The sequence below is a fragment of the Sorghum bicolor genome, chromosome 2 (assembly GCF_000003195.3).
Source record: "Sorghum bicolor cultivar BTx623 chromosome 2, Sorghum_bicolor_NCBIv3, whole genome shotgun sequence".
Classification (NCBI taxonomy): Eukaryota; Viridiplantae; Streptophyta; class Magnoliopsida; order Poales; family Poaceae; genus Sorghum; species Sorghum bicolor.
The window spans coordinates 69,352,619-69,373,921 of NC_012871.2; the positions used below are offsets into that span (position 1 = coordinate 69,352,619).

Below are 21,303 nucleotides of genomic sequence, written 5' to 3' on the forward strand. Positions count from 1 at the left end.
GTCCTGTTTGGTACAGCTCACAACAGCTTCATGAGCTGTTATGAGCTTTGTCAAACACTTATTTCCAAAACAGCTTCATGGGTGAAGCTGTTTTTCCCTCCTCTCACAAAGACATAAGTTGGATGAAGCTAGAAAAAAGTAGCTTATTACAGCTTCTCCCTCATTTCTCTCTCTCAACTATGCATGAAGTAGTTGGTGAAGCTATTTTGCCAAACACTTTTTTCAAAACAGCTCAGCTTCATCTAAAAAGTCACTCATGAAGCTATTTTCTAAAAAAACAGCTTCACTAGTGAAGTTGAGCTGTGCCAAACAAGCCCTTAGTTGTTTTCCATGATGCATGCTTGTGCACGGATCTTTGTCATTGGGATACGACTAGTTTTTTTTTTTACAATTTTTATTGCTGACTAGTTTTGATGAAGGTCGTCATAGTTATCTAGGTTGGTGATCTAGTTGGCAATTCGATAGCGTTGGTGATCTGCTAGTTGGCAATTCGATAGCATTGCGTTCGTTTTGTTGTTTCTATAGACCATGGGTTCATGAGCACCTCAGGTTCTTGGATTCAGTGAACTGCAATGGAGTATATATCATTTCAAAATTAGTTCATATCTCCATGATTAGTAGGTGTCACGTTTTCAATAACTTTCCAAAAAGGAAAGCTGGCGAGAGTTAGGTGTATGGCTTACGAATTCTCTCACACAAAATATCAAACTCTATATTCTTTTCCTCGGCGCAAGTATTTACACCAATCTTTTTCAATGAGCTTGCATTGGTGATTATTGACTTCACGGAGGGGGGTACAGACTGGTGGTGCTCAACATATGGAGCATGTGTCCAAATCACTCGTGATCTTAGGTGACATGTTTCAGTATTTTTGTGAGAAATAGAGTGAGTATGCTTGAGATATTTGTAGGGTTTAGGAATTCTCTAGTGTGAGGCAATGTCAAAACACAACATATTCCTTTCCATGATGCATGCTTGTGCACCGATCTCTGCCATGGGGCCATGGGGGTTGCTGACTAGTTTTGAGGAAGGCCATAACTATCTAGGTTGGTGATCAATTTGATGCCATTGTGTTAATTTTTGTTGTTTTTCTATGGACCGTGGGTTCACAAGCAATGAGCACCCAAGGTTATGTTCTTGGATTCAAGGGACTACGGTGGAGTATATGTCGTTTCAAGGAGTAGTTCATGTCAGGATCCCCTTGTGATAGTAGGTGTGACGTTTTCAGTGACTTTTCAAAAAAAAAATGGTCGAGAGTTATGTGTATGGCTTACGAATTCTCTATGACAAAAATATCAAAACTCTATATTCTCTTCCTCGACGAACATATTTACACCGATCTTTTTCAGTGAGCTTGGTGGTTATTGATTTTAAGGGAGGGGACATATATGGAGCATGCGGTCCAGACCAATCATGAATATCTTAGGTGGCATGTTCAGTATTTTCCTAAGAAGTAGAAGCGTATGCTTGAGATATTTGTAGGGTTATAAGAATTCTCTAGTGCGAGGCAATAACAAAACTCCACATAATTTTTCCATGATGCATGCTTATGTACCGATCTTTGTCATGGGCCATGGAGGTCGCTGATTAGTTTGGAGGAAGGCTATAGCTATCTAGGTGATCTAGTTGGCAATTCGATGGCATTGCATTTTGTTGTTTCTATGGACCGTGGGTTCACGAGTAATGAGCACCCTAGGATATGTTCTTGTGCACATTCAGGGAATTGCGGTGGAGTATATACCATTTCAAGGAGTATGTAGTTCATGTCCAAGATCCCTTGTGATAGCAGGTGCGACGTTTTCAGTAACTTTCAAAAAAGAAAATGGGCGAGAGTTATGTGTATGGCTTACGAATTCTCTACACAAAATATCAAAACTCTATAATCCTCGGTGCACGTATTTACACCAATCTTTTTCAATGAGCTTGGTGGTTATTGATTTAAGGGGACGAAGTACAGTGGTGGTGCTCGACATATGGAGCATGTGTCCATATCACTCATGATCTTAGGTGGCATGTTTCACTATTTTCCTAAGAAATAGAATGAATATGCTTGAGATATTTGTAGGGTTCATAAGAATTCTCTAGGGCAAGGCAATATCGTCAAAACTCAACATATTCCTTTCCATGGTGCATGCTTGTGCACCGATCTCTGTCATGGGGGCATGGGGGTTGTTGACTAGTTTTTAGGAAGGTTTTGGTTATCTTGGTCGATTGATGATCTAGTTGGCAATTTGATGGCATATTTTCTTGTTCGGGCTCCAAGTTATAGTGAGTGTGCAAGACATTCATACTTCAATGCTTAGAGGAAAGGCAATGCTACTGAGGGCTCGGACTGTAGCATCGGTCCTGACAACAAAACATTTTCATAATATATACTGATTTGGCTACATGCGCTGTATTTTCTATTCAAATCTATGTTATAGTAACATGATAGGGAGTTAGCACCTCCGTCTACGTCGATTTTGGCTTCACCCCTACGCATGACTACAACGAAATTTATTAGGTCAGGGTGTAATATACGTCAAAGATAACTCATTTTCTCGTGTGTCATATAGGTTGCTTTATTTTCTTTATAAAAATTGAGTAAGATTTATGTACGGTCCAAGAATTAGATCTATGGCATACGAGCCATATTAATCTCAACCTCTATATGTTCCTTTTAACCTTCTCCGTAGTAGGCCCCATGCAATGCAATAGGAGTGAGATATTGAGATGCGGTAGAAACATGAGCTGGGCAAACAATCCAGCAAATTTTGGTTTTAGTCCGATTTTTCCAAAATTAACCGGTAAATTTGGATCCACTATTTTTTTTTTCAATGGCAAGTCGATGTTAGCTGGTGTTAGTCAATAAAGTGGCCTTGTGTAACATGCGTGTGTTTAACCGGTCTGCTCATGTACCACTAGTTGGTATATATGGCTGATTTCTTTCTGGTTTGGTTAGGATAGTGATTGATTGCCTAGTTGTAGCTTTACCACAGGCGGCCTAGCGCGCATACAGTGCTATATATGTCGTCATAACGACTGCGTGACTGAATTTTGGATTTTTGGCAGATTGATTTACTAATACGAATCCGTGACAGTGTGGCGTATAGTACGCTGTACGCACGTACAGCTTTTTTTTTTTTTTTTTGCGAGGAGTACAGCTAACTTATTAGAGCTAAACCGTGCTAGGTGGTCCGGACTTGCAGTATAGCAACGTGCCGGTTTCGCTCTTGGCCTCTTGCCGTGTCCTCCTACCTAGTAAACTAGTGGTAACGCGCGCCCCTGCGCGCGAGGTGTAAGAACTTTGATAAGATTCATTCAGTTAAGGTACATATGACAATTTGCACAAAAAAATGCCTTGATCCATATATATATATACAATCTTGTGGAAACATAGAGTTTGAGGCATACAACAGTGATGTTGGTGGTTTATGGCGTACAACAGCTGATGGTCATATACATAGGATAGACATGATAGATGGCTTATATTTACAGCTTGTAACAGTATATACCTTGGGATATATTGTATAGTTGTTTGTCCTAGATCTTGCACAGCTGGATGCGCTTGATTGGAAATTGATGGTTAAAGAGACTGTGTCGCACGTAGACGAATCTATTTAAGAATTAAATCATGTAAGGCTTTCGCAAGTAGTATGAAAATTGTTTTTTTGGGTTTATGAACGAATGAGATCTGATAGTTGTTTTGTTACCTGTTCATGGTGCATATGGTTGCCAGTCTGATATGCACAAATAAAATTCTTATGATGCAACCCCCAAGCAGCACGCACAGCACAGCAGACACGAGCGAGAGGAACATGGGCCAGTGGACTCCAAAATGAAGCAAAAATAAAATCCAGACACACCAGGTTATCATGTGTGCAAAAAGAATTACACAATCGAAGTGGTTGGGTTAAACAAGAAATCACCATTAATGGTCACATATTGTTGTCTTTCCTCCCATTATTTCTCCATCGTCGATGTCGAAATCAAGAGAATTTTATGGGTCCAGACCTATTGACTGTACCATGGAGAGAAAAAAAATTTAGAATGGAAAGAACATGATCCGAAAACTCCAACTTTGAGCAGTTCAAAATCAGAACTCATAAGGATGAAAAGAAAAAACAAGTCTCATAAATATATTAGGCACAGTGAAATTTTAAAAATATGTGGACAATGTCAACACAAATATCTTTCATAAAAAAACCTTCTAATGGCAACAATCTGGGTAGAGAGGTAGGCCCACTTTCTCCTTTCTCTCATTACCACATATGCTTAAAGTAAGCAGAGGACACCTATTATGTTTTTGTGCAGTACATACATTTAATAATAATTGTCAATTCTTCAATACCCATGGCCTCAAGATATAACCAGAAAATATTAGGCTCTTTTCATATGTCGTTGTTGAGCACAGGGAAAAAACAGGTGATGTCAAAATTGATGACAATGAATAGGGAAACAGATGACGTGTTATGCTTTATTTAAAATGCATAAACTATGGTTTATCATCTAAAAATAAGCAAATGATTACAAAAAAGCACAGACCTGACAATATACAAATAAGGTTGGAAATGAGACTTGTGAAAAAGGAAGCCTGCACGTAGCAAATGACATAGCCAAAAAAAAGAGATGCGAGGCGAACCTCCATCAACCAGACAACCACCCGCAAATTTCATTTTGCTAAACATCGAATCACTTTGGGTGCACAAGAATAAATGAGGTATCCATTTTTTTGTGTGTAAACCTAGAATAATTTTTATCTAAAAATAGCAAAACACAAATGAGCTCATGGTTGGCGGCCAAATGTGGCTGGTTTGACAAAATATTTTTTTAAAAAAATCAGTTCATGGCCAAAGGTGAAGCTCCAAGGAGAGAGGGTGAGAGGGGGTAAGGGAGAGAGAGGGAGGGAGCACCAACAATCCAGCTATTCTGTAATAATGCACATGCCTGTTTAGTGCATTTAAGTGATAATGCACATACCTGTTCTTATACTGCATTTAAGTGATAATGCACATACCTGTTTTTACATATTCTGGTAAGGATTTTTCACCTTTGGAGATTCATGAAGCAACAGTAGCCTGTATGGAAATCGCATTATGTAGTTAAAATCCTACATTAGTACCTCTAAAGATACTGACGCAATGTAGTTCCTAAAGATAAAATTCAGAATATGTTATTAACAAACAAGATAGCAAAGGCTAACTAATATTATTTAGAGCAGATCTCCTAAATCATCATTTGTTGTTGCATAAACCCCAAAGAAGACAACGAATTTGAAGGATGAGTTAGTCTAATCAGAAAGATTATATACCAAGACGCATACTGGGTAGCATTTTCTCAGGTAGCTTATCGTAGCATGCAACACGTATACTGGCAAATCATCCACTCTCATCCTATTTCACAGAATTGGAGGCTAAATTTGCTTTAGCCCCAAAGGCCCAAACTACTTAAGGAGGTCATAGAGTAATCATTGATTCAAAAATAGCCCTGAATGAATTAATTAAAATATATCCCTTCCATAAAACATTGGCAGTTTTCTCTAGACATAGAACAAATAGTATCTATTTATTTTTTTGGTAAATAGCCTGCTGCTAACCAAATTGCTAAACCCAGTTTTAATTATATATAACATCTTCAAAACAAATCCCTTCAATTTGTTTACACAAATAAAAAAAATACAAATATGCTAGTAGGGACAAAGAAATACTACTAACGTAAGGAGGGCAGGAGGAGCAAGGAGAAATTTGGCAGATTCGAAACTCTCTTAAGTTTTTCTTCATCTGCTGTAACACAAAAAGCACTAACAAGCACAACATCCAAATATTTAAAGTAAGGAAGTTTATATTACCTAAAGCTTTCTCATTCTAAATGCAAAATATAGACAAATAAATGGGAGCACGGGGCACATAATTAGAGAGAAGCACACACCTTGCGTTTCAGGTCTTCACTTTGCTGCTATGAAATTGTGCTCCATCGCTAGAAATTTTTTTCCTGTGCACCATCGAAGGATTTTTTTCCCCTGATTTTTAAGGCTGAACCTGCATCTCGAAATCTCATTGCTTCTCAGAGTTAACCAAAGCACCAGGAAGATATGAAGCATTAGACAAGGAAGGGAGATGTGGATGGCGTGGACGCTTGGAAACGCGCTCAAATGGTAGATAGGGTTTCGCAACGGCTGCCATGCGAGGGGGGGGAGGAAGGAAGGGAGGGAGGGGGAGAGAGGGAGGGAAGGAGTAGGGCGGCAGCCTCCGTGCCGAGCACCGGTCACCGCCGCGCGAAGCACCGCCGCCGTCATGGCCGCCCAACCTGCGCTAGGAGAACGGGAGAAGGAGCGAAACCGAAGATTAGAGAGGGAGAGGGGGAGAGGATCCTGCACACAGAGGATGGTGGAGAGGAGGGTCGCCGCCGTGCCGGGGGACAGGCACTGGCCGGGCCTGGCGGTGTCGCCGCCCTGCCTGTTTCTGGAGAGCTCGGGAGAAAGAGAGAGGGAAGAGACGGGGAGAAAGAGGAGAGGGGGAGATTTTTTTATGGAGGCACTGTAGATAGCTGAGGAGCGATTGTGGAGCGTTGATCATGAAATCGAACGGTCGAAAGGATTTAGGGCGACGTGGCCCAGCTGGTTGTTCAGCCCGGCGTTCCCAATTGAAGAGGTGAATCTACAGCAGGAGACAGCATGATGCACCGTTGGTTCTTCGTGTCTGCTGCTGCTGCTGCTGAGTGCCGACCGTACGTCCTCTGTAGCGGCCGCTAGCTAGCATATATGCCCCGCGCCCCCCGCGCGTTCGTGTTCGTGTGCTCCTCCGATCCTCTCGTCGTCGTCGTCCGCTGCGGGCGGTGTCCGCCTGTGGCCACGTCACGAGCACGCTAGCAGCAGGATATCCAGCATCTCGTGAGCTGGTGGGAGTGAGCACCTCAGGGTCCGCGGGGAGCTGCCGCTGCGGGGCTCGATCGAGCAAACATGTGTCATATGCAGCATGCAGCTATTGTACATCATATTCGTGATGTCAGGTACTTATATGCTAACTTCATCAATTCCAAAGGCGCTGAATTTCGGCGGCTGTTGTTGTTGATGTTGATTTATTGTTAGAGAAAAATAATGTTCTTTTATTGAAAAGTAGTGCTGATGAGTTTAGGTGTATATCTAGATGACTAGATTACATAACAAAGTCATGTATCTTTAAAAGCCTATGACTTATTATAGTTTTGAACTAAGTATGTTTCATTGGGTTTTCTTGAAAAAAATGACTAAGACTTAGTACACATATCATGCATATATGGATGCAGTAGTAGTTCTGTGCCCGGATGATCGATATAATTTGGCAATTCGACGGCACTCGTGCCATGTTGGTTGTTGCTTTCCATGGACCGTACGTGTGGGTTGGCGAGACGAGCGGTGAGCACCTCAAGCTAGGTTGGGCGACGGTCGTCGTCAGACCTGGACAGGAGTACAACGTGCGGCCGGAAAGAACAGAGGTAGGTGTCATGTCTGGGCCTACAACTACGTAACTAGCCTGCGTCCAAAATATCACTCATCGATCACTCGTGAGTCGTGACCTCAATCCTCAAGTTTCCGCAAGTTTTTCTTTCTGGAAAAGGAAAAGGAGTGGAATTTATGTAGGGTTTTTAAGATTATTTGCATCGGAACTCATCGGTGTTATATGATTTCTCCGACGCACGTTTGCGCCCCGATCTTTGTCACCGCTTTTGGCGATGGCTCCGCGCACGGTGGAGGAGATTCGTGCCAAACACTGCTACTTGCTTGGAGATATTATTTCTTCCCCTGTTTCTGACTCGTCAAACACACTACGCAGCATATGCAGAGCTCCACGTTGGATCGGTTGCATGCCATCAGAACTTGTTACATGTACGTGCAAGCAGCAAAACTCTCTGCTAAGGCCTAAGGTATGTGACAATTAAACACCTACTACTACTACTACTACTACTACTACTGGAGATCTTTTGCACACCACACATTATTCATACGTACTAGTGCATAATAATGGAACAAGCATGAAAGTTTAGCTATAATTCAGTAGAATCAGTGACCGATCGATGCAGGTACCGTATGTGCTAGTGGCAATGCCACACGTACACCGGCAACGAGCAACCAGCAGGTCCGCCGTTGGTTAGCTTTCCGCGCGCGCATACTGCCCTGTCGGCGCTGTCGCTACGCGGGCGGCTTTGTTCGCTTCCCGCCGTGCGCCCGCACGGCGTCCCGAGATTTTTCGCGCTCGATCGGGTCCAGTCCAGCTCCAGCAGTGCTGCTGACACGCCGGCCGGTTGGTCTCGGCAGACCGTACGTCACCTCCACTGTCCACTTCATCCACCACCACTCGATCGAGGCCGGCCGTGGGATCTCGATCGATCGCCTGACGGTCGCCGTGACGCGCGCGGTCCGTTGTCCAGGGTGCACTGATTTTTTATTTTTTATTTTTCCTTCCGTGCAATAGTGCACGCGGCAGAGCGAGTGTACGTGCGCGTGCCGACGGAGGCTACCGGCAACCGATGCATGACTGCACGATCAGTTTTACGCGCGTCGGTGGATCGGCCGGGGTGCTGCTGCTGAGCTGCCTTATTAATTGGTGAATTGGTGATGACGTTTAATTTACTAATTGCTTGTTGCAGAATGGAAGCACCAAAATTAATTCCGATTTTTTTTTTGTTTGTTTCGCCCATCCCACCGAAAATGTTGAACCCTGCCTATGTCATCAAGGACTAAAATTTGGCCTGGCTCTTTGCGTTGGCGTTGAGGAGACGGCAGGTGTAATCAAAGATAGAATTGATCTTAAGCTCTGTTCGCTGGAACTTATCTGTCTAATCTATTAATTATTTAGTAATATATTTTTCTACAGTAAATTAGTAAATAATATTTTTAGTCACGATTTTTTAGACAAGCAAACAACAAATATATGTACGAAACCCATATACTCCATCCGTCCCTGAAAGCTGCAACTTATAGAGTTGTCCTAAGTCAAACTTTTAAAACTTTGACCAAATTTATAGAAAAAAGCGCTAAGATTTATAGTACCAAATTAATACCATTAGATTTATCATTGAATATATTTTCATAAGATACTTATTTTATGTTATACATATTAATGCTCTTTTCTATAAAGTTGGTCAAAGTTAAAAAAGTTTGACTGACACGGATTTTAGGACCGAGGGAGAGTATCTCAAAAGTGATAAAACCGTGAACAAACATGCAAATAATAATTTTTTTTTTCCTTTTGGCAGGCAGGCCGACTCAGTCGAGAGGACCTCAGCTCGGCCTGTGAGCAGATTCCGGCCGGATCTGAGTGTTTCTTAGCAGTAGCACACGGCCCAGGGCCGTCTCTCATCGGCCTTTTCTTTCTTTATTTCTTTTCAGCTGTTTTTCAGCAACTCTGTGCTTGTGCTTGTGCTTGTGCAGGCTGCTGAGCAGCTGAGGTGTCGCAGTCGCAGCTACTTCACCGACTCGCGATCCCGCAGTTGCTTGGAGATATCCATGCGGTGGCGGCGGCGGTGGAGGCCACTGGCTCCGCCAAACACTGCAGCACTGGCCTGGCCACCAGTTTTCCCCAATTTTGTCTTCACCATCCAGGCATGGCGTGCAACGACCTCTCAAACGGTTCCGAACGCCTCGCCGCTCAAATTAATTTACACGGCACAAGCAGCAAACGTAACCCACCCCGTTCCCCTTTTTTTTTGGGAAGACCGTATACTTAACAATGAATTTGGGTCCTTGTTCTTGTTTCTGTTTGCTAGTTGGAGAAATGATTACAGAAGCCTATGAGGTTTTCGTGTCCCTAAAACGCGCTATATACTTATATATGATGCTATCTAGCCTGAATCTACCAACAGTTGGGGTTCACTAGTTGGAGAAACGATTACTAGTACAGTCTATCTATAGTATCGATACTTGCCCGTTGCCACTGAGCTTAAAACATGGAAAGAACAACTGATTGTTAAGTTCAGGGTTTGATTAAGATTCCACAGGGAGGTACAGCAATAAACTACTGTAATTCTCTTCTCTCTACTTCAGCCGTTCGGCATTTTGACTTCCACCATGATAGTATAGTTGGTATACTTTGAATCCCGTCCACCTTTCCTGCTTGAAATTCTTGTAAAGAAGTCATGGCAGGTGTGCTGGCACTAATCAATTCTTGTCTCAACTAGTCAATGATCCCTTCCCATGGAGCCTAACATGGGCCCTTTATTGTATTAGCTCTCTGCAGTCTGCAACTTCAACCTAGTTGTGAAAACTCCATGACCTGCCTCTGAAATGTCAAAAGCAGGTCGATCTCCCAGAAGTTACGATTGAGTATGCCGTCGAAATTGCATGGTATTCGAGGAGCATAATGTTTCAACGGCATAATCACTCTATCTTGCTGGGAAGAAAAGCCATGTGCAGATGCTGTGAACCATATAATCTGATGATCGATCAGGTCTGATCCAGACATGAGCGTTGAAAAGATCTGAACATGGATTCAGCTCTGTTGCAGTGCAGTAAGAACTATACACTCACAATTCCAGCCCCTTCTATCCAAAAAGTTCTAGAATAAAAAACACGCGTTTCTCTTCCAATAAAAAGTTTCTTGTTTTTATCAAAGTGGATAGGTCTCTGATTTAGTCACTCAGGTCAAGACATTTGATCTTGACCATTGAAATTTAAAAGTAGGTTGGAAAATAAGCACACAGGAGACCTTTCAGAAAAGAAATAAGCACAGGACGAAGTGTGTGCAGTCGCTTTAGCAACTATTATAATGGCAGATCCCCGTCCTATGTACTTGCATCTCTTTCAAGTATTCTGTCGAGTATGGAGATGCACAGTCTTTACATACCACGTGTTGAGATCCGGGACAGAGATTATGCGCATCCGCATTGCCGTTTTACTCATCTAGGGGCATGAATCTGTTCTTGTTTCTTTCACTCTTCTATTTATCAGAGATGGACAGAGAGGAATGTCTGTTTGCCGGCCAGCTGATGAGAGCACGCAACGCCTGAAAACCTGGAGGCCGGAGGAGACGACGGTGCTGACTCCACACAGGAGTAGCATACGCTGCCTGAACATTGAGCAATCTATATATTGAGCCTTTCAGCCTTTGTGAACCCTGAAAAAGTGCTGTTTGTCAACCAAAGCACATGGGCACCAATCATGTCAGGGAACTGTTCAGCGGCGTGTTAGTCATCTATCCAGCCTCAGCATCATATCAGTCCTTTAGGTAGGCTACATATTTGGAACTTGCGTGGCCACTCAAATTGCCGTAGCTCATACGTTGCTGCTGGTGCTGATGAAAGGATCACTCTCACTCTATGAATATGTACAGTTAACTATATCCAGTGTTTTTAATTGTGATGTAATCAAGCTTATCTGAAAATTACTGCAACTGTATATGGATTATTGGTGTCTTATAGACAAAGACGAGAGGAACCATTCAGGTTCGGTGCATTCAGTTTTGCCTCAGCATCATCTCTGGTACCCACTCGCTGAAACATCAGCTGATTAATTATAGGTTGCTTAATCCACCGGCGAAATGACTGAAATTATGTGACGCTGAATTGAAAGGACAGACAAGTATTATATCAAGCAAGCTGCACACATTACACTTAGTATATACACACTCCCATCCTTTTTTCCCCATGTACGTTGTGGCCTGCACGTTGTCGCATGGCAATATATATACATCCAAAAGAACAAAAGTAGTAGAATCTGCTGCCTGAGTACTGTCCAAGCAATCTTTTCTCATGGACATCTGCTATTGCCTCCGCTATATCCTTTAGGCCTTGTTTAGTTCACCCTGAAAACCAAAAAGTTTTCAAGATTCCCCGTCACATCGAATTTTGTAGGACATGCATGAAATATTAAATATAGACGAAAACAAAAACTAATTACACAGTTTAGCTGTAAATCATGAGACGAATCTTTTAATCCTAGTTAGTCCATGATTAGATAATATTTGTCACAAACAAACGAAAGTGCTACAGTACCGAAAAGTGAAAACTTTTCGGAACTAAACAAGGCCTTATTTGTGGTTCTCGGCGTACCATCACGGTGTCAATTGACAGTATTTAACACTAGCCATATCCTAACGCGAATCATTACATGTATAACAAAACATGACAACAATAAGGACATATATAAAAATACCACTTTCATATACAAATTAAATCATTTCCATTTTTTCCAAAAAAAAAACAGAACCTCTTTTTTCTTAAGGAAAAACCAGAACCTCTTAGATATACATTCACTTATATTAAGAAAAGAAATAGTGGACACCCAGGTTTGAAGGTCCGGGGTGAGGAGTTGACAGCACCTTCTACCGAGTGAGTAAGCACTCCATAGTCCATATATACCTTCATATTACTAATCTAACTTCTGCTGTTTATACTAAATAAACTACTAGTTAGTATATGATTACACTTTAAGCACTTGTTAATTGTGCAGTCGAGCTGGATTTAATCAACTCTTGTTGAAGATTGGGGTATGTACTGAATTTCCCTGACTGATGACTAATTCTCTGTCTGACGTGAGAATAGGATCGAGTAAGATATGAGCCTGTCGTCTCAATGATTGCATGTTTTCAGTCGTCTGAAGAATGCATGCATATATATCCTTATTCTGCAGGCGGACGACTGCTCGATCGATCGGCACGCATACGTGCGGCGCACTAATGAGCAGTGATGCGTGTGCGCATCCGTCAGTATTTGTAACGGTCGTAGACAGCCGCCACGGCCAACTAACCAACAACTGCCCCATGACCGGGGTCATCGTCACATGCCTTCGTTTCAATGCAGCGCGCAGCTAGTGGTGCAAAGTTTGCAGCGTGATCATGATCTACCAATGGACTATGGGCATTAGTGGCATAGTTGCAAAATAGGTATCCGGGGGGGCATTGCAGCTATGATAGAAGTGAGACAATCCATCGCACTACTATATTATTTTTAACCGAGGCGGGCAAATAAGCTTTACTGAGGCGGTTTTTCCAACCGTCTCGGATCAAAGGTCCGAGACGGTTTGCTGCCCGCCTCGGTAAATCAAATAAAAAAACATGGATAAGCCCAGCGAGCCCATCCATGGGGCACCACCATCGTTGCTTGCCGGATCCTCCTCCCCGCCGTTGGATCCGTTGCTGGGAAGCACGCCGGTCCTCGATCCATCGCCTGGGGCGGCCCCGCCATGGATCCAGCCACCCCCACAGGATTTGGCCGCCCTCCATCGGATCCAGCCAGGGAGAAGAAGGAGCAGACCGGATCCACTGCCGGAGAGGAAGAGGGGACCGGATCTCGCTGCTTGCTCCTTGTGCCACCACGACCCCGTGGCCTGCGCCACCGTGCCTCCATCGCCTCGCACCGCTGCCACCAAGCCTCCATCGCCTCGCACCGCGAGCCACCACAACCCCGCGCCACCGCCCACTGCACGCCACCATGGAGAGGGGGGATGCTGTTGAGAGAGGAGGAGGCAATAGAGGATAGGGGAGGCAAGGCGTTGAGCGTGGGAGGAGCGAGGGAGAGGAGATGAGTGGGGAAAGCAGGAGCGTCGGGAGAGGTTCTGCTACTCGGGAAGGGAGGGCGGCGCTCGCATGGGAGAGAGAGAGAGAGAGAGAGAGAGAGAGAGAGGAGATGGAGCCAATGTGGGATTGAGGGATTGAAACCCTAAGTTAGAGATTTATACATGTCACGCCTATCGGGCCTCAACTGGGTCTCTTGGGCCTCGGCCATATTAACCGAAGCGGGCCACTTTAAGAGGCCCGCCTTCGAAAATGTCCTAATTTTCCAAGGCGGTTTGACTATAAAAATCGCCTCAGTTAATTGATTTTAGGAGACGGTTGACTGTGACCGCCTCGGTTAATAAAAAACGACCGTCTCAGTTAATCACAAACATTAACCGAGGCGGTTAACCAGTCTGCCCGCCTCGGAGGGCCCAAACTAAACGTCTTGTAAAAGCTTTTTTGTAGTAGTGTCGTATAATATGTTCACTATTTTTTGCCTGTTTTTTTAAACACATTGCTGATCTTAATTTCTCACTTGTCGAGGACCAATTAACCAAAAAAACTAAAGAAGAGGAGGCACACCAAAGAATCTAGAAGCAATGTAGTGGAGCATTTTAGCTTTAGAGGATGATGTGCCAACGTCCTCTATTTCTTTTCCACCATGGTTAGCAAATTTATACTTGTTTTTTCAGGAATCTGGAGAGGCGTGAGCCTCTGCAGTAAAATTAAATTAACATTAGTATCAGTCAAGTTAAAATTACAGAACGAAATTCAAGAAACAAAAAAAAGATTTCCGCAAAAAAAGGAAAAGAAACAAAAAAGGGGAAAAAAGGAGGGGAGAAAAACACAGTAAGGAGGGAAATCTATACGGTTCTAAATATGGCATGCAAACACTTTAAAGTATAGGATTACATACCTGTTTGGCACAATATGTCGTGCAAATCTAAAGGCAAGTGTAAACATGCAAACTTTTTCAACAAACAGACGTTTGTCATTTGAAATATATATATATATTTAAAAAAGGATGTCCATGTGCATCCGTATATGTACTTTGTTGGAAAAGTTGAGATTTTCAAACCCAATCTAGAAAAGCTCATGCAAGTACGTGCACTACAAGTCTACAAAACAAATTCCTAGTAATTTGGTTTTCTAATGCACATGCACTCTAATTTTATTATTTTTGCATGAATTTTTCTAGACTAAGTTTGAATTTCAAGTTTTACAACAATTAATGTATATATATGGATGCACAGTGAATGTACATCTCTTCAAAAATTTTCAAACGTTGGCATATGTTTATATTTTTCTGAAAAAATTGAATGTTTGCACTATATATTTTGCCCCCCATTTATTTCGAGCACCTTGAAGATGTAAGTTGATCTCCAATTTGCATCGTGGTGGCTTTTTTTCAATTTTGGTTCCAGTTACTTTATAGGTAGGTTTAATTTAATTCATCTGATGATTGACACGCAACGAACACGAATCGTTTTAGTCTGGGCTGCGATGGAAGGTGACCAAATATATGTCAAATGCTAGTCTAGAGGGGATTATTGATGCGGTTTGAAATCGATGCACAGGCTATATATATTCTTGCATCATCATGTATGCATATATAATAACTGATTAGATCGTGGTTCCAGGTTCCCAAATGGAAAAAGAAAAGACATCTTCTTCATTTTCCTTGTAACAGAAACGGCGCATCTAACGGTTGATTTCAACACCCCAACTACCTGTCGCTTTCCACACTCCTCTTGATGTCATGCACCTAGCGTCGTCTCCCCTCCCTCTCCGCGGCCCCTCTTTGTATATATAGCCAGCCTGAGTTTACCCCTTTGCAAAAGGCATTCATTCCTTCATAAACATCGTCTGAACCTAATAACCTTCCCCAGTTTTGCTTTTCTTGCTTGCTTCACCTGCTGTGAGCTCAACAACAACCAATGGAAGATTTAGTCAGTAGCCCATCTTTCAGGAGCGTCCTTAGCTGTAGTGAAGGGCAGGCTCAGTCAGGAGAGAGTTCTTGGACGGATTACTTTGTGGATTTCATGTTATCCGAGGAGGAGAGGAAGAGACAAGCAGATGCTGGTTCATACTGCGCCACCGAAGACGAAGGCAAAAATGATGGTGATGATGGAAGCTGCCGTGAGGAGGAAGAAGAGGAGGATTCCATGATCTCTGATGCCGCCTCTCATGCCCCATGGCCTACTGCAGCACTGCTGCCTGGCAGGTACAAGGAGTTGAAGAAGCTCAAGAAGAAGCCTTTCAGCAAGGCCCTGGATCATGATGGTTCCCTTGAGGATACTGCAAGCTCTCCAGTGAATAGCCCAAAGGTTAGTTACATCTTACAAAGCATTATATTACTAATAATTTCTGTTGTTAAAGTTAGACTACTTGTGATGTTAATTTGGCTGTTTTTTGGGTTCCTTCTTTAAGGTCAGTGTTGTGTCACAGCTGGAATTGAGTCCTAAAAGGAGGTGCAACATCAGGGACCTCACCAAGGTATGCTAGCTGGAAATTAATTCATCTCTCTTTTTTTATAAAAAAATGAGCTGTATACAATATATAGGAGTACTTGTTTGGTCATTACTACTATTTGTTGCTTGTAGAGCATCAAATTATTTCTTGGTTTCTTTTATTCTAAAAGATTCTCTTTTGCATGAAGGAAGTTGGAATTGGCGATGATCACGGAGGAGAGGGGATGGACTGTACAGATGCAGCCATGGAAGGAGCGAGATTTGGTGATCAGAGTCAGACAAGTATAGCTCCATGTGCAGACCTCAAGGACAAGGGGATTTGTTTGTTCCCCATTTCCGTCCTGCTACACTACCATGGGCCAAACTGAGAAAAATCAATGTATGATGAATGAACAGCATATGTAGTGTTTCACAACTTACACTCTATGCATGTGTGGGGATAAATGCCAAAAAAATGTGATAATGTGGATATGCTTTTTCTTATGAAGATATGTGAATATTACTATATATATTACTATTACTGGTACTCATGTGTCATGGTGGTTTCATTTCCATTTTGTCTACTCACAAGTGTGTTAATCAGATATTAGCTAGTGATTATATATGAGTGCATGCATGGGCTACCAGTTTCCCACTACTTCATATCATCATATCCAAAATGTTATGGAAAACAAGGGTAAAAGCAAAATTGTTTTTCTTATGAAATTAAGGAATTGTGTTTTTATGAATATGTTCATACTTTACTGAGGAAGGATGCACCAATGCAGATCTAATTTACTATGGTTATATCCATCGGTCAAAAGAAGAAATATTTCCCAGCAATTGAACAATAATGGCTACAGAACTTTGGTTATTCTTGTTTTATTTGTAACCTGTTTTGTTTCTTGATATTTCTTGTTGTACCTTTTGCTTTACCAGTACACAATATATTGAGTAGGGGCTTCTTCCTCACCTGTTGCTCCAAAAAAAAGCACCACTGCACCATATATATCATCAGCCTGAAGATGCCATTGACCCAATGAATATACTATTTTCCTCAAAATATTAAGATAGATTCTATTATGCTTAATCGGTATTCTTCACAAATAATGGCCAACATGTATACAACTTTCAAGATGAACTCTTTGCTGTGGGAATTGCAAAGCGTTTGAGCGCCCTTTGCACTGTATGTGCTAGCCAAATTCATTTCTATTTCTTCTGAAAGAAAAATGCCTCCTAGCCCAGCTGTCACTTTAGTTTGATATGGAATCAAAGTGTTTTCATACCGACCGGTGCACTAGCTTATCAGCATGAATGCATGAGCAAATGGTCTATGTACCCTACTCCTCCCTTGGTCACTTGTGCGCATCATATTCATAGCTACCAACCATGCATGCATGACAGCATGAGTGGTTCCGGCCTGTACCAAAACTTAACAAACAACTGCCTATCTCAGCTCTCTGCATTTAGATTTCAGCTAGGCATCATGTCCCTGCTTGCTCCTTCTATGGATGGAAGTTCAGTGCTGAAAAGTTCAAGAGTTCCACAATCTTATCACTTAGTGATAGATATTCTCTCTTTTTGACGACGAAGATAAAGTGTGGGCGAAGATAACAGCACGTAGGCATGCAATGCGATGCAATATGGCAAGCTTACAAGGAAGGGTGGTTAGAGAGTAGCTTTCAGGGCACAAAGTAGCTAAGGATCGACTGTTGCAAAGGATTGAAAGCTGAGGGACTTTTATTAACAGATAGATCAGATAAAAGGCTACGGGGCCTCCCTGAATAACAGCCTGAGCAGGTCTTCAGGTTCAGGCTATATGCATGCACATTAGCTTCTACTGCATCATGCATCTTTGTATCTTTTATCGGTATTAATTAGGAGTCAAGCTCAAACATGAAGTCCTGAGAGCTACCTATGTGTAGCTTTGCGTCTTAGATGCATGGCTTATCACGTTCCTGAACAATGTCCTTGTTTCATTACTGTCGGAACACATGACTAACACTCCAATTAATAAGCGGTGTGTGGAGTGAAAAGAACATCCTACGTCGCCTACTAAATTCTGTATACATCACATGCATGTGGTTTGTATTTGAAGCTGCAGTTAACTGGATGTGGAAAATTCGTATAGAAAAAAAGTTGGACCACCGAGCAACTTTCAGCTTCAGGATTTGAGGAATTATTTATGACTTGATTGATCTGCTAATAAATTAAAGGTTTGGTATGAATCATATATATGATGGAAATATATTTATTTTTTTGGAAAAACATATATGATGGTAATATTGCACATACCGACTTCTGCTCTCTGCTTTCTTTACATCTGAAGGTTTTACTTCTTATCAAGTACTGTTTCACAGATCATAAATATCTATTACATATTCTGGTGATTCTAGTTTCAAATTGAGGATGTCATGTTATCCTTGTTTATTTATTTTTATATATAAAAAAGGTAGAAGCCGGACACCTAATAAAAATAAAAAACTTAAAAAGAAGCAGCACTCCATACTCGTATGCATGATGATGGACAATGTTGGGTTCCATGTTACCGAAGCTTCTAACCGAAAGGTAGTAGCACAGAATAAGTAAAACATAAACCGTTTAATTAACTAATCGACAATCCGAAGTATCTAGCACCGCTTCTTTTTAAAATTCTTGATGACTGATTAACTAATAAGCTGGTCTGAATTTTCAATAAGAGTTGTATACATCAAAATATATAATTTGTGGCGCAAGTAGAACAAGAGAATAGCCTCTTGCTTGCAGACCCCGGAGAGATGTATAAAAAAGCAACGAACACAAGCTGAAAAGAGATTCACATCCATGTGCACAGCATTAAGGTTGTTGGAACATTTGAAGTACTATATCATATCAAATAATCCACGTCTTGGTGTTGTCCTCCTGGCGTTATTATTCAAATAATAGCGAAAAGCTCTACGTTCTTGCACCGTGTACACATATGGCCAATATTCTTCGGCCGCCCTGATTATTAAAAATTTGACAAGTTGCAAATTTTTTCAGGAAATAATTGATCCAAAAGATTGATTGGCTATAAAGTCAATGTGTCTCCAATATCTTAATTCTGAACCAGTAACCCAGTCTTGGTGTGCGAAAAAATGTACACTTAGCTCAATCGGTTAGAGCTTTCCAGCGGCATTCCTCAGGTCCTTCCCCATGTGAGCCAAAATTAGGCTGGGTGTAAATAAAAATCCCTTCGCTAGCGTAGGTAAGGGTTGGGGATTTTTTCGCGATTAGAAAGAATCATTTTCTTCTTAATGAAATACGGTGGGGAGCCTCTCCCCCTCTGATCGCGTTTTTTTATGTGGATGATAATTTCTAGATATATACATGTCAATTTTCAATTATTTTTTTTTTCAAATTTTAGAAGATTTAAACTAGTTGCGAGAAGCCTCTTGTCATTTAAAAAAAAACATAATGATGGCAGAATAAGGTGTGACTTTCGCCCTTTCAATTTAACGGGAAAAATAGAGTTTATGCACAAAAAACAGCAAGCGCTCGTCAGTCACAAGACAAGAACATCTATGTGTAGCTCACATGCTTCCTTAGCCCCCCTGTATCCTTTTCCTTTTGGTTCCTCCTCCTCCCCTCTCTCTCACTCACTCACTTAGACAGGAATTTAGTACAGTTGGCCTGTTGGATTGCAATGCTGGATTGTGTTCACCGGACAACCTACCAGCAGGCGAGAATTGTGAGATCGTGATCATGTAAAGCAACATAGAGTTATCTACTGTTAAGAGCAAACCATGTCGGTTGGATCCATTGCGCAAAAAACTAAGGCCTTGTTTAGAGTCAAAAAGTTTGTGGATTTTGATACCGTAGCACTTTCGTTTTTATTTGACAAACATTGTCCAATTATAGAGTAACTAGGCTTAAAAGATTCGTCTCGTGATTTACAGGCAAACTGTGCAATTAGTTTTTGTTTTCATCTATATTTAATGCTCCATGCATGTGCCGTAAGATTCGATGTAATGAGGAATCTTGAAAAGTTTTGGGTGATCTAAACAAGGCCTAAACCATGTCGGTTGGATGCATCGTGCAAGAAAGTTGTTTTGGCGCCTCTGGACTCTGGTAGTGCTTCTTCTCCTTATAGTCTCTCACATCCATGGCGACTTCTATAAAGAAAAAGTTGTTTCAGCGCCTCTGGCGCTTCTTCTTCTTCTTAGTTCTTAGTCATCCACATGGTGACTTCTATAAAGAAAAATCAACATTATATTGCTCAGGTCAGAATTCTCACTAGTTCTGAATGAACGTCCAATGTTCAGAAAAGCAGAATCTTTCTTAGAAGGTTGGAGTGCACCTTGCCACCTTTGATGCTTGGCATGTGAACATTTGCAGGTTCTTTTTTGAGTCGAAAGAACAATTATATTATATAATAGCTAGGTACATCAGTACGTTACAAGCACTCTGGTAGGTTTGTAGGTTAAAGACATAATTTACTCCCAAATTGTAAAGACTTTAGCGAGCTATAAAATAAATTTATATATCATCTTGTTTATTGTTTTCCGTTTGGTTGCCGCTCTGGTAGGTAGGTAGTCGAATACATGATTGATGGAAAAAACGCACTTCATATCCTATTGATATTATCAGAGAGAAGATCCTGCAGTAGGAAGATATTGCCACAAGGTCTGGTCGCTTGCGATGTAAAGTGCACATCCAACTAAAATAAAATAAAAATTGCACGCAAAAGGGTGGTGCAATAGAGAGAAATATGGGTACAATGTCTTCATGCCATCATGAATATGGCAAGGTATGGGAGAAATATGGGAGAAACACAGAATTTTCTAATTAGTAGTTATAAATCTCTCCCAATCAGTATCTTTGATAAGATTGTTCCAATCTAGTTATTTGTCACACATGGACCATCCAGTTCACGATCAAGCAAATGATTTGCTAACTGTTATAATTAATGCACTCTAACTGGAATCAATCATAATAGATGCAAACACAGGTCTGCGAAATTATAATAAGCTAGATGCCCCTGCGGCCCTGCCTTCATATACTTGCGTGATGTGCACTTTGGATCACGAGGAGACTTTGGAACATCTGTTTCTATACTGCCCTTTTACTAATACATGCTGGTTAGCCCTGAATACCCAATGTCCTGCTTCTTGGACTGAGATTTCATAAGTGTTTGAGTCTTTCAAGCAGCAGCTGAATGTTCCTTTCTTCATGGAGATTGTCATCCTCTATTGTTGGAGTTTGTGGACAGTGTGGAATAGATTAATTTTGGATGGAATTCAACCCTCTTTATTGGCAGGTAAACAAGTTTTGAAGCATGAGTTCACTATGGTTATATATCCATAGGGCGAGACAGCGTTACTTCCCTTCTATAGTTTTATTGGCTACAATTAGCTATGTTTCCTTGCAATATTTTAATTCCCATT

The 21,303-nt window shown here is 41.6% G+C and overlaps 1 protein-coding gene and 2 long non-coding RNA genes across 5 annotated transcripts; 2 read left to right on the forward strand and 1 right to left on the reverse strand.

Annotated features, from left to right (window-relative positions):
• LOC110432826 lies at positions 3,323-6,039 on the reverse strand. Of its 2 annotated transcripts, XR_002450088.1 has the most exons (4): positions 5,908-6,039; positions 4,997-5,057; positions 3,693-4,000; positions 3,323-3,595 (listed from the first exon to the last, which is right to left on the reverse strand). It is a non-coding gene; the product is annotated as an uncharacterized LOC110432826 (long non-coding RNA). The 2 variants fall into 2 exon arrangements; XR_002450087.1 differs by having other exon boundaries at positions 3,693-5,057.
• On the forward strand, positions 6,767-9,988 carry LOC110432827. Of its 2 annotated transcripts, none has more exons than XR_002450089.1 (4): positions 6,767-6,987; positions 7,264-7,452; positions 7,791-7,881; positions 9,214-9,988. It is a non-coding gene; the product is annotated as an uncharacterized LOC110432827 (long non-coding RNA). The 2 variants fall into 2 exon arrangements; XR_002450090.1 differs by having other exon boundaries at positions 6,902-6,987; positions 7,267-7,452.
• LOC8084055 lies at positions 15,271-16,445 on the forward strand. Its single transcript, XM_002460750.2, has 3 exons — positions 15,271-15,775; positions 15,879-15,944; positions 16,108-16,445. The coding sequence occupies exons 1-3, from the start codon at positions 15,386-15,388 to the stop codon at positions 16,285-16,287; spliced, it is 636 nt and encodes a 211-aa protein (XP_002460795.1). The 5' UTR covers positions 15,271-15,385; the 3' UTR covers positions 16,288-16,445.

Coding starts and splice junctions, on each gene's coding strand:
- LOC8084055 (XM_002460750.2), top strand. CDS start 15,386: ATGGAAGATTTAGTCAGTAGCCCATCTTTCAGGAGCGTCCTTAGCTGT. Junction 15,776..15,878: donor CTCCAGTGAATAGCCCAAAG/GTTAGTTACATC, acceptor TCCTTCTTTAAG/GTCAGTGTTGTGTCACAGCT. Junction 15,945..16,107: donor ACATCAGGGACCTCACCAAG/GTATGCTAGCTG, acceptor TTTTGCATGAAG/GAAGTTGGAATTGGCGATGA.